This window comes from Colobus angolensis, unplaced genomic scaffold (genome assembly GCF_000951035.1).
Source record: "Colobus angolensis palliatus isolate OR3802 unplaced genomic scaffold, Cang.pa_1.0 Scaffold158, whole genome shotgun sequence".
In the NCBI taxonomy this organism is placed as follows: Eukaryota; Metazoa; Chordata; class Mammalia; order Primates; family Cercopithecidae; genus Colobus; species Colobus angolensis.
The window spans coordinates 1,476,154-1,491,081 of NW_012114688.1; the positions used below are offsets into that span (position 1 = coordinate 1,476,154).

Genomic DNA, 14,928 nt, shown 5'->3' on the forward strand with positions numbered 1-14,928 from the left:
GGGGTTTCACCATGTTAACCAGGATGGCCTCGATCTCCTGCCCTCATGATCCGCTCGTCTCGGCCTCCCAAAGTGGTAGGATTATAGGCTTGAGCCACCACGCCTGGCCCCCTGTCTCATTTTATAAAACAAAACAAAAAATAAATAAAACAAAAATCCACATTTCTGATTTAGTCCTGAAGTAGTGCTGAATTAGGCATTTGTTGCCCTGTAAAAAGTATCACGTATATATTTTTCAATATTATGGAAAGCAATTGTGGAGGCTTTGATATTTGTTAAGTAAATTTTGTTTAGTAGTTTGTAAGTTTTTCATTCTGTATTACTTTATAAAAGAAAAACTCTCCAAATGATTGAATTTAATGTTGACATGTATAACTGATAAGCTTATTGTGTGAAGAAACAGATTTGGCTTCTTCATAACTATATACAACTTAATTTCTGAAGTGAATTTAAAGATAATATATTGAGATTAGTTTTTAATTATAAAATATATAGCATATAATTAATTATACAGTTAAGTTAAAGAATTTTAAGTTATTGTAAAAGAACTGAGCTCTTAGGAAAATTTGTCAAAATGTTATGTAGAATTAGCTGGTTGCAATGATGTTTTCCTTTGTTGTCCCAGCTTGGGAGGCTGAGGTAGGCGGAATCACTTCAGCCCAGGAGTTTGAGACCAGGCCGGGCAACATAGTGAGACCCCATGTCTTCAAAAAAATTTTTTTTTTTTTTTTTGGAGACAGAGTCTGGCTCTGTCGCCCAGGCTGGAGTGCAGTGGCGCGATCTCGGCTCACTGCAAGCTCCGCCTCCCGGGTTCACGCCATTCTCCTGCCTCAGCCTCCGGAGTAGCTGGGACTATAGGCAGCCACCACTGCGCCCGGCTAATTTTTTGTATTTTTAGTAGAGACGGGGTTTCACCGTGTTATGATGGTCTCAATCTCCTGACCTCGTGATCCACCCGCCTCAGCCTCCCAGAGTGCTGGGATTACAGGCGTGAGCCACCGTGCCCGGCCCAAAAAATTTTTTTATGTAGAACTGGTTAAAATAAATCATTTATATAAAAGAAATAATGTTATTTTTGTTGAGAGACAAGATTAGCCCAGTGTGCGGTATGTGTTAATTTGAGCAAATGATGGGACTCAAGACAGAAAACAAGAATCACAAAAGTTAATTTGTGTTAATCACAAAAGTTAATTTGTGTTAAATTTGTGTTAACCATTTGGGCAAGTGTTCTTTCATCCTGTTTTTAATCTGATTCTTACAGTAAGCAGAAATTAAGATGAAAAAAGCTAGAAACCGTGGGAGTCCTTTTAAATTGCTGTCCCACCGCATATTCACGTTTATGTATCTTCAACATACATTGTTTTTTTAATCTGGAGTGTTTAGTAGAGTATTTGATTAAGCATTCAGTGCTTTTTTTTAAATGCAAGAACAAAAGCTAAGAGGTAGAACACCTTCATTGCTGGAGGGTATTAATTACCCATACCTTACTCAGAAAGGGTATTAATTAACCACACCTTTCTCAGAAAAAAAATTATGTAATAAAGCAGGCCAGAGTAAATGCAGATTGTTTTCTTTCAGTGTGATTTTGTTGTTGTAAATAATTGTCAAGGTTCAGAGATTCATTTTTTTTTTTTTTTTTTAAGATTTACGAAATTGAGTTTTTATAGAAACTTAAGGTAGGGGAAACAGTTTTGAAGTCAAATCTGAATTTTAGGTATAGCTCTAGAACTTAGTAATTGTGTGCTTCTGAGAAAATCAAATTTTTGAGCTTCATCTTCTTACATGTAGTATAGGAATAACAATGTCAGCCTTATGGGGCTTGCTTGAAAGATTAAAGGAAAATTACATATATGATAACATTACATATAATGATCTTCAAAGCTGTCTCCCTTCCCTTCCCTGTACTACACAACAAATTAACAGATGAAAAGAAATGTTCAGAACTGAACAGGAAAAAGGAAGTACCTATCTTTATACTAATCCAGATGTTCTCAACCCTGTTTTTATGTTAGAATCATTTGGGTAATTTAGAGGTGCTGACTACCAGGGCCTTCATTCATAGATTCTTTTTTTTTTTTTTTTTTTGTGAGACAGAGTCTCGCTCTGCCCCCAGCCTGGAGTGCAGTGGCCGGATCTCAGCTCACTGCAAGCTCCACCTCCCGGGTTCACGCCATTCTCCTGCCTCAGCCTCCCTAGTAGCTGGGACTACAGACGCCTGCCACCTCGCCCGGCTAATTTTTTTGTATTTTTAGTAGAGACGGGGTTTCACCGTGTTAGCCAGGATGGTTTCGATCTCCTGACCTCGTGATCCGCCCGTCTCGGCCTCCCAAAGTGCTGGGATTACAGGCTTGAGCCACCGCGCCTGGCCAGGGATCATATTTTAAGACCACTGTCTTAAGTGTAGATACTCTGAAAATATCTGAATTTGACTTTGTTTTTTACGTGTTTTGCAGTTATCTTACTAATGGAGTTATCAGAATTCACTTCTTTGTCTCTATATTTTGAAGTAAAGTTTGTATTTATTGTTTATGTTGCATTTCACCTCATTATTATTACTAATATTTTCATCAGTCATTATTTGTCATTCATCTTCACAAAGGTACCTCTGAGGTAGTTAATTGTTTTTGTATTTTATGACAGAGAAACCAGGAACAGTTTACTAAGATGGTAAGGCTAGAAAATGGATATAAAATCTGTTACTAGATCTTACTAATGTTTTATGTTATTTTTAAAATAGGAGATTATGGTGGGCTCCATGTTTCAAGCAGAAATTCCAGTTGGCATTTGTAGATACAAAGAAAATGAAAAAGGTGGGTTATTAGTAAAGTTACATAGCTGAATTTATGCTTTCAGTGTAATGAACTGTTACTTCGTGTATAAAATGTGATAAGAACATGACAGCCTACTAAGTAACCCCATTGTAACCCCATTGGTTTGTGAAAGAGAACCCTTCATTATTTCTGTGAGAAGAATATGTTTACTTAATTTTTTCAGTTTGGTCTATAGAAGCCTAGCCAGAAAAGGAAAAAGCAAATGCTTTTTTTCATTTTAAAAGTGACTTACAATGTCTCAACAGTTTTTTTTTTACCTTTTTCCTGTATTTTCAGTACTCTAAACTTTAACCCTTTTCTAACCTTTATAATTCAGTTTTTAAACATCCATTTTATATCAATGAAAGGCATAAAAACAAATGAGAGTGAATAACTGATATGAAAAGCTTATTTGCTCCTAAAACTTTCAGTAAGCAAAATGGAATGCTTATTAAAATGGAATGCTTTGGGCCAGGTGCAGTGGCTCACGCCTGTAATCCCAGCACTTTGGGAGGCTGATGCAGGCAGATCACGAAGTCAGGAGTTCGAGACCAGCCTGACCAACATGGTGAAACTCCATCTTTACTAAAAATACAAAAATCAGCCCAGCGTCATGGCGCGCGCCTGTCATCCCAGCTACTGAGGAGGCTGAGGCAGTAGAATCACTTGAACCTGGGAGGCGGAGGTTGCAGTGAGCCAGTATCGCGCCACTGCACTCCAGTCTGGGTGACAGAGCAAGACTCCGTCTGAAAAAAAAAAGAAAAAAGGAAAAATGGAGTACTTTGATGTTTGTGTTTTAAAAATAATTTGGGAAAACAACTTCTACACTTAAATTTTGCATTTTTTTTTTTTCATTTCATTTGAAAGTCCTGAAGTAAGTCATACTTACAATAACATAATACTTGAAGGAGTTTTTTTTTGTTTGTTTTTTTGTTTTTTTTTTTTGTGAGACGGAGTCTTGCTCTTGTTGCCCAGACTGGAGTGCAATGGCATGATCTCGGCTCCCTGCAACCTCCACCTCCTGGGTTCAAGTGTTTCTCCTGCCTCAACATCCTGAGTAGCTAGGATTACAGATGTCTGCCACCACGCCCAGCTAATTTTTTTGTGTTTTTTAGTAGAGATGGGGTTTCGCCATGTTGGCCAGGCTGGTCTCAAACTCCTCATCTAGTGATATGCCTGCATCAGTCTCCCAAAGTGCTGGGATAGTCTCAATCTCCTGACCTCGTGATCTACCCTCCTTGGCCTCCCAAAGTGCTGGGATTACAGGTGTGAGCCATTGCGCCTGGCCGAAGATTTTTTTTAAAGAGTCTGTTTCAGATTATTCATTTCATGTGAGTTCCAGAAAGAATGCTGTGTATGTATCATTTTTTTTTTTTGAGACAGAGTTTAGCTCTTGTTGCCCAGACTGGAGTGCCATGGTGCGATCTTGGCTCACCACAACCTTTGCCTCCTGGGTTCAAGCAGTTCTCCTGCCTCATCCTCCCAAGTAGCTAGGATTACAGGCATGCACCACCACGCCCGGCTAATTTTGTATTTTTGGTACAGGCGGGGTTTCTCCATGTTGGTCAGGCTGGTCTTGAACTCCCGACCTCAGGTCATTTGCCCGCCTAGGCCTCCCAAAGTGCTGGGATTATAGGCATGAAGCCACCGCGCCTGGCCATATGTGTGTGTTTAATGAGTTCATGTGCAGTGTGACATCACTCAGCACTACAAATCTATTTCTTTTATTTCAGTTTTCTTCACATTTCAACTTAACATACATGAAACCCTTTGGAGTTATATTACTAGAAGTTTTTTGTTGTTTATTTCTTTTTAGCATTCTCTCCAAAAACTTACTTTATATTCTAAGTATGCATCTATCTCAGGGCAAGCAGCAGGTCAGAGTCAGTCAAGGGAACATCACAGGCCAGTACAGTTTTTGTGATAGCAATATGTTTTAATACATCATTTAAATTTTTAATAGCTACCACTTATTTCTCAAGGTAATTCCTGCAACATATAGGAACATTGAAGCTAGCAGTATGGAGTGACTTTATTACATATGGAAATTCTGTACATATGATATGTTCTGTGAACACATGATTGTGTGCCAAAATAAATGATCTGTTGGCTTTTGTATTTATTTTTGTAATTGAAATGTCAGTTTTAATGCTTTACTTATATAGTGGTTAGCAGTGTTCTCCATTGAGGTTTTTTTTCTGCAAATAAATGAAGAACTGAAAGTTAGACATTTGTTTCTTTTTATTAAATTTCTTTTAAATTTTGACAATGAAAGATAATAGCACCTATTTTATGTTTATATTTTAGTATTTATATTATTATAAATTTATAGTTGAAAAGTTTTATTGCAGTATACTTTTTATTTTAATGTTTGTATTATCATATATCAACAGTGAATGATCACATTTTCTTATTATTTATGCTTAGTTTTAATTTTTAATTTTTGTGGGTACATAGTAGGTGTATATAATTATGGAGTGCATGAGATGTCTTGATGCAGGCATGCAATGTGTAATAACCACATCATGGCAAATGGTGTATGCATCCTCTCAAGCATTTTTCTTTTGTGTTACAGACAATTCAGTTATACTCCTTTAGTTCTTTAAAAATGTATAATTAAGTTATTGATTATGGTCACCCTGTTGTGCTGTCAGCTACTGGGCGTTATTCTATTTTTTGGACCCATTAATGATCCCTACCTCTCTCTCACCCCTTTGCCGCACCGACCTTCCCAGCCTCTAGTAGCCATCCTTCTGCTCTATCTCCATGGGTTCAATTGTTTCGATTTTTAGATCCCACACATAAGTGAGAACATGGGATGTTTGTCTTTTCCATGCCTCTTTGCTTAACATAATGACCTTCAGTTCCATTCATGTTGTTGCAAATGACTGGATCTTATTCTTTTTTATGGCTGAATAGTACTCCATTGTGTGTAAGTACCACATTTTCTTTATGCATTCATCTGTTGATGGACACTTTTTTTGCCATCTGTATGTATTCTTTTGAGAAACATCTATTCAGATCTTTTGCCCATTTTTAAATCAGATTATTAGACTTTTTTTCAATAGAGTTGTTTGAGCTCCTTATATGTTCTGTTTATTAGTGCCTTCTAAGATGGGTAGTTTGCATATATTTTCTCCCATTCTGTAGTTGTCTCTTTGTTGATTGTTTCCTTTGCTGTGCAAAAGCTTGTTAATGGATCCTATTTGTCTATTTTTACTTTGGTTGCCTGTGCTCTTAGGGTATTATTCAGGAAATCTTTGCCCTCAGTTCAGTGTCCTGCAGAGTTTTCCTCGGTATTTTATTGTAGCAGTTTCATAGTTTGAGGTCTTAGATGTAAGTCTTCAATCTATTTCGGTTTTTGAATGTGACAAAAGATAGGGGTCTAGTTCCATTCTTCTGCATATGGATATCCAGTTTACCAGCAACATTTATTGAAGAGACTGTCTTTTCCCAGTGTACATTCTTGGCATCTTTGTCAAAAATGAGTTCACTGTAGGTATATGATTTGTTGCTGGGTCCTGTGTTCTGTTCTGTGTGTCTTATTTTTATGCCAGTACATGCCATTTTAGTTACTGTAGCTCTGTAGTATCATTCGAAGTCAGGTAATGTGATTCCTCCAGTTTTATTCTTTCTGCTTAGGATAGCTTTGGCTATTCTGGGCCTTTTATGGTTCCATATAAATTTTAGGAACTTTTTTTTCTGTTTCTGTGAAGAATGTCATTGGTATTTTGATAAGGATTGCATTGAATCTGTAGATTGCTTTTGGTAGTATGGACATTTTAACAACACTGATTCTTTGAATCCATGAACGTGGAATATCATTCCTTTTTTTTTTTTTTTGGTGTCCTCTTTAATTTCTTTTGTCAATATTTTATAATTGTCATTATAGAGATCTTTTGCTTGTTTAGTTAATTTCTAGGTATTTGATTTTATTTGTGGCTGTTTAAAATGGGATTAGTCTTTTGATTTCCTTTTCAGAATGTTGGTGGCATATAGAAATATTACTGATTTTTGTATGTTGATTTTTGTATCCTGCAGCTTTACTGAATTTGTCAGTTCTAATAGTTTTTTGTGGAGTGTTTAGGTTTTTCCAAATATAAGATCTTATCATCAGTAAACAGGGATAATTTGACTTCTTCCTTTTTAATTTGGATTGCCTTTATATCTTTCTCTTGTCTAATTGTTCTGATTTTTTCATGGTTTAAATTCTAACTTAATATTTTCCATTTTAACATGATTTTAGAAGTATATATATGTAATTTTTTTCAGGAATGAGTGATTTATGAAGCTTTCTCATTTCGAGAATTTAAGTATATTAGTTTGTGTAAGGAGGATAGACTAAACTTAGCAGAATGAGATTGCTTTGGAGGGATTGCTGTGGTGTAAAGGGGCACTCCTCAGCTTTGTAGTTCTAGAAACTCAAACTTTTGTCAAGATACCCAGAATTTGTCTCCACTTAGGATACCCTATACCACAAACCAAATTTGTGAGACTATTAGGTAAACTATGCTGTTAGAAATAAAACTTGTCAAAGGGACAGTGCTGATGAGTGCATTCTTGTGGAAAACATTTCACAAGATATTTCTCATCAGTTTCGTGAGCACAGACTTTTTTTTTTAAGTGCCACAAAACTAAGATATTCTGATATCTTTATTGTAGGGATTACTTAACGAATGGATCAGAATTCTCCTTTTCATTGATACATGGAAACCTCCTTACCTAGTATCTTGGAGAGACACTGACAAATTTTTTCTCTCTGCCATCTGACTTTTTTTATTATTCTCCATGCAGATTATATATTCTTCATTGGTTAGCACTCCTAATTCAAACAGTTAAATAAACATGATTTGTTAGTTATAACAACATTCCAGGCATGCTCCTTTGGACTTGTGTCTGTTTTGGTTACAAAATCTCCTACGCTACACTTAACTTTTTCCTAAATTGATGTAAGTTATCATTTATACTAGCCACAGTGTATTTTAACCTTTTGTTTGCTCATCTTTGTAGCCTTACTAGTAAGTAGGTCGATCCTTGCCCCATAGGCACTTAGTAAACATTTGGTGCCTAAGTGAATAGGTGGCTGAATTATTTCCGAGTTAGGGTTTCCTTGTATGGCCTTGTCTACCCTACAGATCCCAAGAATATAAGAACTTTAGTCTGCAGAGAACAGAGGCTGAGCAGAGAATAGAAATCAATAGCAATATATCCAGATTCATTTTATCATAGTAGTTTTATTGTATTTATAATTTAGGGTATAACTAGGATTGTACCAGCAGATTAGAAAAGGAATGATGTTTATTAAGGAAAATTTTCTAAATATTTTCCTTTGAGCTGTACTTTAAACAAAAGTATTTTGGGAAACAAGGAAAGATAGAAGAAGGTTTTGAAGTGTGTGAGGGTGAGGGGACATGATAATTTGTGTGAAAATAATACGGCTGGGCGCGGTGGCTCACACCTGTAGTAATCCCAGCACTTTGGGAGGCCGAGGTGGGCGGGTGACGGGGTCGGATCGAGAACCGGATCATGGGGTCAGGAGATCGAGAACCATCCTGGCTAACATGTGAAACTCTGTCTCTACTAAAAAATCAAAAAATTAGCCGGGTGTGGTGGCACATGCCTGTAGTCCCAGCTACTCTGGGAGGCGGAGGTTGCAGTGAGCCGAGATCGAACCACTGCTCTCCAGCCTGGGCAACAGAGCGAGACTTCATCTGAAAAAAAAATTCATTGCCTGGTACATAGGATATGCTTAATTAGCTGCTAATTTCTTTTCATAATAAAAGTCAAAATGTTTCTCAGGCTGGCTCCTTCCTGTTGGCATTTACACGTTTGCCTCATCTTTGAAAACAAACCAAAACAACATAAAAACTTTCTTCTACTCTACTCTCTAGCTACTCCCCTATCTCTATCATAACTAAACTTTTCAACAGTCTTATTTCTTCACTTTCAATTTTCAATCTTATCCAATGTGGCTTCTGCTTCCATCTCTCTACAGAAAGTTCTCACAGCATTCACCTTCTTGTTAGTAAAGCTGGCATAACCTTTTCAGTTCTCATCCTCATCACTCAACAGAATTTAACCAGTCTTTGAAGCTTTTCTTTGAAACACTCTCTTCCCTTAGCATCTGTGAGGTTACATTCTTGATATTTCTTCTATTTGTGACTTTCGAATTTTATCCATGTTTTCTTCTTATCATTTAGAATTCCACAGAATTTGTCTTAGGTCATCCTCCTTTCCTTAGTTTTTGAGTTTTAATCAGATTTAGGCTTTAATCTTCTTATAATGGAAATTATGAAGAAACTTAAATACCTTTTAAAAAGTAATCACTTGTTTTTGTGAAAGTGATTTATACACATTATACACTCAAGCATTACAGAAAATATAAAGTAAAATTCACCTCAAATCCCACCACCAGGAATTAAGCAGTGTTAACATTTGGTGAGCATTCTTCTAGACATTTTTTCAAAAACAGTAGTTACAATTATAGGATTTTAATATGTGCCAGAATGATTGTAATGTGCTTTAAATCCTTAAAACTATGTGGTAGAGTTACTGTTACCTCCTTTCACAGATGAGACAGAAGGGAAGTAATTTGCCCAAGGTAATACACATAGTAAGTGGTAGAGATGGTATTCAAATCAAGAGATGGTATTCAAACCAAGAGAGCTTGGAATTTGGTAAACTCAAGATAAAGTCAGACTGGATCTGCAGGGGGCATAAAGTGGTACCTCCTCTTTGTTTAAATTGTTTAATTCACTTAAACTATAGTTGTTGCCCAAGAAAGAAGTCAGGCAAGCAGTAGAACCACACTATACCTCAGTTCTCAACATTTGGCTCTGAGTTGTTTATTTAGTAATATGTTTATTTAACACAGACTCTGTCAGTTTTTAGAAATTTTTTTTAACACTCTCTTTTACTAATTTAGTATATGAAAATGATGATCAGCTCCTGTGGGACCCTGAGTACTTACCAGAAGATAAAGTGATTATATTTCTTAAAGATGCGTCTAGAAGAACAGGTGATGAGAAGGGTGTAGAAGCAATTCCTGAAGGATCTCACATAAAAGACAATGAACAGGTATGTGAATAAGAAACAACTGTGAGAACTTTGCCATACACATTTATACATGTAAATGCTGTCCCTTGCATTGTTGTTATTCTGTCCACCATATTTTTTATAACATTATCAACAGGGAATCTGAGGTTATAATCCCTGTAAGATACCCCTTGTTACCACACTGACTTCATTGGTGTGAAGCTCAAAACCGAAACAAAAACCTGATGTTTTATTTTGCCTGTATATACTTTTCATTAGGCTTTTTAAAATTCCTTTGGCTATCCCTAAGAATCTGTGGATATCAAGTTGGAATTCTCACCTCAGATAATGTTATGTACATGGTAAGACCAGAGCCTACCATGAACCTATCTTTTTTACCTTTTTAATCATTGTTTTTCTTTTCTGATTTGTTTAAAATTATAGGAATCTCAAGAAGCCACAAAGAAGGGATTTTCATTGATATAAAATGAATTATTTTTAGTTCCTAGGATACTATGGCCACCAAGTTTTTACATATCCTACTTTGTACATATTTAAAGGTAGTTAATTTATCAGGATCGAATTCATACTTGTTTTTCTTTGGAGTTCTATTCACTAAAGTTATTTGCCCTTAAAAAGAATGAGAACACTGGATTTTTGAAAAACCTTTACTCTTGTAGCATTGAACTGTTTATAGTCCTTGTCACATATTCAAGCCTTTTATTTTTCTAGGCTTTATATGAATTGGTTAAATGCAATTTTGATACAGAAGAAGCACTGAGAAGATTAAGATTTAATGTAAAAGCAGCTAGAGGTAAGTATAGTTTTTATTTATTTTCATGATTTGGCAGAAATTTTAAAATTAAGCTTTTCAGTTCACCTAGGTATAATAGCCTAAACTTAATAATACTGATTTTTCTGAGTTTGATAAATATTTACAAAATACCAAGTATTATACAAGTCGTTATGGGGAGTGGGATTAAGATTGTTCCTTCCTTCTTTGTGGGAAAATACGATCATGTAAGTAAAAATGTAAAAATTTATACTGTATTATGCATTCAAGGCATATTTATAAATATTTTCTTATTTGATCTTGATAATTGCTCTGTGAACTAGGTAGTATGACAGATAATACCTTTACTTAAAGGTAAAAATTGATGAGCCTGAGATCTCTGAACTAAAGTAACTTGGCTAAAGCAAACATAATTCATCAGTAATGAAGCCATGACTAAAATTTGGATTTTTCTTTTTTATACTAAATGTGGCTCCTACCCCCCTTCACTGAGATTACTACTTATATATATATATTTAAGTAACAAATGAGAGATATTTATTTAACAAAAATTTGAGTGCCTTCTGAGTTCTGAGGATGGAACTATAAGCAAAGTCCCTTCCCCTTGTGGTGCTTAGAGCTTAGGTAGGGAAACTGGAAAATAGCTGATGAATTCTTCAAGGAAAATTAGAGGGTGCTATTGAAACCTGTAGTAATGGGACTTAACCTAGCTGGGGGAGAGGGTAGTGCTTTTAGGGAAAGCATTCAGAATGAAGTGATATTTGTGTTGGGATGGGAAAGAATTATCTCAGTGAAAGGGGATGAGGTGGAGGCAAGAAATAATTATAGGCAAAGGAGAGACGCCATGCACAAAGTCTGAAGTAAGAAAGAACGTGGCAAATTTAAGGAATTGAAAGGTGCGCTAAGATAGTTTGATCATGAAGCATTAAGAAGACAGTGGCCCAAGTTGAAGCTTGAGAGGTAGGGACCAAATCATTCAAAATCTTATTAAATAAGGAATTGTTGTCACTTTATCTTTTGCAACAATTAGTAATAGAGCTCAGGAGTAAAATGTTTCCCTCATTTTTACCAGAAAGTTAAGTTTTCATTTGTAGTTTTGTTTTATGCAATATTTGGGGGAATATTGCCTAACATTTTGTTCCTCCCATCTTGTCAGAGGAATTATCTGTTTGGACAGAGGAAGAGTGTAGAAATTTTGAACAAGGGCTGAAGGCCTATGGAAAGGACTTTCATTTGATTCAGGCTAATAAAGTAAGTAATGATAATCTCTTTTTTGCAAAAAGAAATTTAAACAACTCAAATGGTCATGTGTCTTCATTTGCTATGTTGTCTAGTGTTAAAGGTTTCATCATTAATATGACAGTATTTTGGTATTTAGTGAGTAATTACAGTAAAGCTGCCTGTACTTCCTAACCTATAATTACCTGTTGGTGACTGTTTTCAGTGCATCATATTGCAGGTGTTTAAGAATTGCACTCATTTACAAGCATGTTAATCATCTTGTAGTTGGGGTGTGTATGTGCAATGCAATTCTTTATAGCTGTTTTCCATAGTCTGTGACTAAATATTTTATGGAGGGCCTTTGAAATAATTTGGAAACTTTAAAGCACTTTCAACATGACATTATTTGCAATTAAAATATTTATTACATTTGCTTAAATCCTGAGTGGTCTAAAATCAAATACTTAATATTTAACTTAGTTTTAGTCAACATTTAATTTAATTTTCTAGAAGCTTCTGTGTCAATAAATCAGCTTTATATTCTTATAGTTATAATTTGAGGATTTTACTTAACATATAACATTTCATGTTGATAATATCAGTCATGTAATTTATACTCCAAATAACTTTATAATTACTTACAGATTTGTTTTAGGGCTTAATTCTTATAACTGAAATTAGGTATGATTTTTAATAGTAACTATATAATTATATAGAATAGAAAAATGTGTTGTTTCCATGAGTAACACATTAGGACAACAGATTAGGACAGGCAGAATTAAAGTCTTGGAGATTAAATGTAGGAAATTCCTAGGCTTATGATTATCACATTATTTTTAGTTAGTAGAAATGACAAGGGTATTGGTTTATGTAATTCCTTAAAGATAGCTTCTAAGTTTTGTGTCGTAGCTTGTCCAGGACCTTGTTGAAAGTACCTGGGCTTATATCTGAGACTCTGAATAGTCTTCTACCACATCTCTCTTTTTATACATCTGGGTGTAATTGGATTGTATCCAGTTGATTTTTTTGACACATATTTAATATTTTTTGTTATTAATAAAAGTTATTTACAAACCCTGTGGGTTCATTTCTTAAATTTTGTCGTGCATTAACTAGTTTATTGTTGTTCTTTTTTTTTTTGTTTTTTTTTTAAAAAAGCAGGAACTGGGCAGTGAAGAGCCCCACTCCCAACTAGTTCTTTCTTAACTATTTTGTTGAATGTTGGCAGTTTACCGCAGATAACACTAATAGATAAATTTTTAGTTTTAGCATTTAGGATAACTTAGAAGACAATGTAATTTCAAAATTGTATACCCCTAATATTGTGTTCATATCATCTGATAACCTCAAATATAGTTAACATTCAAGAAAAGGGTGCATTATGTGACTGGCCATGTATGTTTTTGATTAAAAAAGAAAAAAGTTCATTGTTTCATGATTGAAAGGGCCAACATTTTTGGATGAGATTTGTTGTTGTTGTTGTTTTTTAGCACTTCTGCTTGAATTAAAACATTCTAAACCAAACCATGCTGAATTACCTAAGGAAGGGACTCCTGGAATGATAGCTGATGTAACAAGCAGCAACAACCCTGACCAATATGATTTTTTTAAAGGAGCTAAGAAATTACTAGGTGACTTGAAACTTAGAGCCAAATAACATAAGTATTAAAAGTATAACCTTGATTTCTTACAAATATTTGGGACAGTGGCATTTAAATGTTACAAGGTAGAAGTCAGCCAACCTCTACATAATATACTAAATTAGTGAACAAAAAGAGGACAGTAATTCTTTAAAAAGGAGAAGAGTACTCTAGTGAAAATATCAGGTTTGTTTTTATATCTCGAATTAAAGTTCAGATCTTGATCATAAGTTCTATTATGAGGGCTTTTGTTGAAGATTTTTCGTAATCTTAACTTTGCACGCCCCAAAATGACTTTATCTTTTTGCTTTCAGTAAAGTACAGTTGACTTAGCTTGAATCTATCTAGAAATAAGATCCTAGAGGAGACGAAAAAAGAGCTTGAGAGGATGGTTTTTTTAAAAGTCCTGATTGCTGTCAATCTCAGAGCAGTATGGATCAGAGCTGTAAAGTGCAAACAGGGGAAGAAAGCAAAATATATGTTGGGTAAGGGAGAGTATCATCAACATTTGTCCTTCAGGTGCAATCAGTGCTACAGAATATTTACTTCAAGAGCAGAAATTTATGGGATGAAGAAGTATGTTGCATCCAAAACACATACACACACAGGATTTCCTTTTAAATTGTTAGTATTGCTGGTGCAGTGGCTCATACCTGTTATTTCAGTACTTTGGGAGGTTGAGGCAGGCAGATTGCTTGAACCCAGGAGTTCAAGAACAGCCTAGGCAACATGGCAAAACCCCATCTCTACAAAAAATAGAAAAATTACCAGAGTGTGGTGCCTTGCACCTGTGGTCCCAGTTATTGAGGGGCTGAGGCAGGAGGTTTTGCTTGAGCCTGGGAGGACAAGGCTGCAGTTACTGGTTTGGTGCCACTGCACTCCAGCCTGGGCAACAGAGCATGACTCTTGTCTCGGAAAAAAAAGAAAAGAAAAAAAAGGAAAAAAGTTACCAGTATTTTATTTATACATCAGCCCTAAATCCTCAGCATTTTATGTATGTACATCACCCCTACCACCAGCTCTCCTGGTGGCTAAGTAGCAAAAAGGGATTCTGTCAGCATGATTTAATTCCGTAGGCATTTAACATTATGTGAGGGGAATCATTCAGTTGCACAAATAGGTACAGCAAAGTAAGCCACAAGAGTTAACTTAGTAAACAAAGCATTAGCGTTATTATACTTTTAACTCACTGTGGCATCTTCCCAGACTTTCTAGAGAGTAAATTAACTGAGTCTCGATTGCTGTTGGGACTAGTAAGAGAATTTATCAAAAGGGAATATAAAGATACACTCTCTAGGTACTCGTACTCTGTGAGTAAAAGTATTAGCAAACTGTTCATAACATTTATTTTAACCTGAATGCCACTTCTAGGCTTTTTTTTTTTTTTTTTTTTTTTTTTTGAGACAGAGTCTCATTCTGTCACCCAGGT

At 35.4% G+C, this 14,928-nt stretch overlaps 1 protein-coding gene across 12 annotated transcripts in view; it reads left to right on the top strand.

Annotated features, from left to right (window-relative positions):
- Nucleotides 1–14,928, top strand: part of MIER1 (mesoderm induction early response 1, transcriptional regulator) — a 67,801-nt gene that overhangs the window by 40,510 nt on the left and 12,363 nt on the right. For all 12 annotated transcript variants that reach the window (XM_011936861.1, XM_011936860.1, XM_011936866.1 and 9 more), the window contains 4 exons: nucleotides 2,738–2,810; nucleotides 9,736–9,887; nucleotides 10,578–10,659; nucleotides 11,795–11,889. In XM_011936861.1, the coding sequence (XP_011792251.1) occupies nucleotides 2,738–2,810; nucleotides 9,736–9,887; nucleotides 10,578–10,659; nucleotides 11,795–11,889 (402 nt within the window). The remainder of the gene's footprint in view (nucleotides 1–2,737; nucleotides 2,811–9,735; nucleotides 9,888–10,577; nucleotides 10,660–11,794; nucleotides 11,890–14,928) is intronic.